The sequence below is a fragment of the Blastocystis sp. subtype 4 genome (genome assembly GCF_000743755.1).
Source record: "Blastocystis sp. subtype 4 strain WR1 chromosome Unknown seqid_0599, whole genome shotgun sequence".
NCBI lineage: Eukaryota > Bigyra > Opalinata > Blastocystidae > Blastocystis > Blastocystis sp. subtype 4.
Window position 1 is genome coordinate 1 of NW_014568948.1, and position 3,054 is coordinate 3,054.

Here is a 3,054-nt window from a genome sequence, read left to right on the forward strand (position 1 = left end):
TGGAGCTGGAATGACTTCAGCCTTCTTGAGTGGGAATATGATGATTGAATGAGTGATAGTGACTCCAATGGATGTAATCAAGACTCGTGTACAAGCAGCGAAAGGAACAAAGATGAGTAGTTCATTCTATGAGATGTTCCGAAATGTTCTGAAAACAGAAGGAGTGAGAGCTTTGTTCAAAGGCGCTTCTATGCGTATCTGTGTCCAAGCACCGATGTTCGCTATCATGACTACTGCTTTTGAACTTCAGAAGCGTTACATTGCTTCAAAGTGAATAGTCTTTTTTGTTCTTTTATGCAATCATGTTTGTTTTTTATCTTATTTTCATTTTTAGCACACGCATACAAAGGAGTCGTTATTGGGGGTACATGTTCGCCGAATTCGTGATCATTAGCAACTGGAGCTGTTGGAATTCAATTGGTCGCTGAGCTACTAAAGTCAGATAAATGGAGCAAAGTTTTGACATTAACACGGTTGTAGTTAGGATGAAGAGTGAAGTGTAGAAGGGATTATGAACTTCCAAGTGACTCTGGAATCAACACCCAAAGGGAAGTTGAAAATGGAAGATTGGAGAAGCGAATCATTGACTTTGAGAAAGTCCAAGATGAAGTTGAAGGACTTCGCGGATATGACTACATGTTTTCTTGCTTTGGAACAACGAGAAAGGATGCTGGATCTGCTGTTTGTCTTAATTATTATGATCTTATGTAGAATGCCTTTATGCATATTGACCATGACTTTAATGTAAATGCTGCAAAAGCAGCAAAAGATGCTGGTATTCGGTACTATGGTCTGTTGAGTTCAGTCGGTGCTAAAGCCAGCAGTTGTTTTCTCTATCTGCAGTGCAAAGGGCTCATTGAGGATCACTTGAAGGAACTGAATTTTGACACTCTAGACATTTTTCAACCTGGTTCTCTTGATCGTGGCGCTATGTCTCGTTGGAATGAGTCAGCTCTTAAATGGGCCTTGCATTATACTCCTGTTCAAGCTGTTGCCCATGCAATGCGACTCACAGCAGGTATCTACTGTTGATTGCATTGATGTATTAGAAATGCGATTATCATCTCAGGAATCAAATAAAGAATGTCATGTTCATTCTACTAAAGACATTGAAGAAATGTGTTCTCTTTCTTCAAAAAAAACAACTCAATAACAAAAGCAGCAATTATTCATGATCTTTCGTCCAACGACAATGATAACTCATTCCACGAGGCATATCAATTCGTTCAAACAGACTTGATTCATAATAGTCATGTTGAGCCACAATCAAATTCTGAGGCAATTTCTCACGACGACCATAATCAAATGAACTTAATGAACTCGATATCACAGGCATACTTACTCCTGATATCACAGATAAGCCAACCACACGTCTCCAACTCATCTGTTTCTTCTGAAGGATTTCACATACTTCTTCATCCATCAATGCATTTACACTCTCTTTCTCTAAAGCATTCTTCACTCTAACAATCAGTTCATCATTCATGTCTTACGTCTCCAATACACCACATCGACCAATTGAACTTGCTACGATTACACGAATCACTTCACTGCAATTGATCGACCATTCATAATCATTGCTTGCTGCTTGAATCATAGTGAATGCTTGAATTGTTGACATTATGATTGAACATGTCACTGCATTACGTAAGTCTTCCACTAATTGAACGTGATCCAACTTCTGCCAACTGAAACTTGGTTCTTTCACTGTTTCACTCACTAACATCATCATTCAATCATCATTCATACATTTCTGACGATTCTCCATACATTCACTCACATATGCTTTGCTTACTCCCATACTGATACTACTCACATTCATGCGACGATCATTTGATTCACGGAACAATGCATTTGCTTCTTCCAGAACATGTTCATTATCACAAACCTTATCGATCACAAAACCATCATCATCATCTTCCTTCTTACGTAACACAGTTGCCATGTTCTCAATCATTGGTCCTTCCAATTCTTCCTTGTTCCATCCACTCACACTCTTACTCACTTCTTCATTCGTGAAACCAGCTGATAACAACATTCCATAACTCTCAGATAGACTCTCTTCTTCAGCTGTTATCATTCCATTCAATACCATTTCAACATAACTTGCACTTACAGAACTTCCCACATAACATAAACATGACTCATATTCAACTTCACGAGATGCCTTCTTCAATATCACTTCCAATTCATCATAGGCAGAACGATCTCCACTTATCAAGAAACCACAACCTTTCAAAACTTCTTTGTCTGTTCCAAGAACACATATCGTCAAATATCGAATTCCTTTCTCTTCACATTCTTTTGAACGACGAATACAAGTTTCAAATCCTTCACCACTTCCATCAACAAGAATATCACCTTCCTAGATCATCAATATATACCAATATTCAATACTTCTAAACATGGAAGTACTTTAGAAATATTCTTTTCAATACTTGAACCTCGTTTACCAAGAAGAAGCACTTTACGAGGACTACTCAACATTGAACAGAATTCACTCGCCTATATCATCAACAATATCTTTCAATAACTCACATCCTTTACTCCAGTCACCAACTCTTCTACTCCCTTCTTTTCACACAATTTCATACATTCTTTTATCTTCAATTCATTTAGATATAATCATCTGTACCATATCAGAAGATCTGTTACCAACAGTAACACTTACACCTTTCAGAGCCAAATTAACAGCAAGATTATTAGCACGAGGTGATAATCCAAATAGACCGATATCTGATGACATATCTTGATAATTGATTGAGAAATCAATGAAATGTTGAATTGATCAAATCTCTCGAATTCTTGTCATGAAAGTTTCATTGTGAAAGTAAATCATTATCAATATCAATCCTGATTCTAATTCAAAGAATGAAATGAATGCATTTTGAGTATGACATTGTTCAACATCAAACCACTCTTCTCTTATTATCAAACCACTCTTCTTATTCATTCTTAAATCAGTTCAATATCAAGATAATTCAAGAAAATGAATAGTACTAGATGTTTTGTTCACTCTTTTACTCTTATCTTGCTTTTTTCATGAAACATCAA

The 3,054-nt window shown here is 36.7% G+C and overlaps 2 protein-coding genes across 2 annotated transcripts; one reads left to right on the plus strand and one right to left on the minus strand.

Annotated features, from left to right (window-relative positions):
- Window positions 1-67: 67 nt before the first annotated feature.
- On the plus strand, window positions 68-1,032 carry JH06_5629 (hypothetical protein; the record flags this gene model as incomplete). The annotated part of the gene is made up of 3 exons (XM_014669388.1): window positions 68-270; window positions 504-681; window positions 712-1,032. 3 exons carry the CDS (start codon window positions 68-70, stop codon window positions 1,030-1,032), a joined length of 702 nt encoding a protein of 233 aa, XP_014524874.1.
- A 700-nt stretch (window positions 1,033-1,732) lies between these two features.
- JH06_5371 (6-phosphogluconate dehydrogenase) lies at window positions 1,733-2,487 on the minus strand (the record flags this gene model as incomplete). The annotated part of the gene is made up of 2 exons (XM_014669389.1): window positions 1,733-2,365; window positions 2,416-2,487. 2 exons carry the CDS (start codon window positions 2,485-2,487, stop codon window positions 1,733-1,735), a joined length of 705 nt encoding a protein of 234 aa, XP_014524875.1.
- Between the last annotated feature and the right edge of the window lie 567 nt (window positions 2,488-3,054).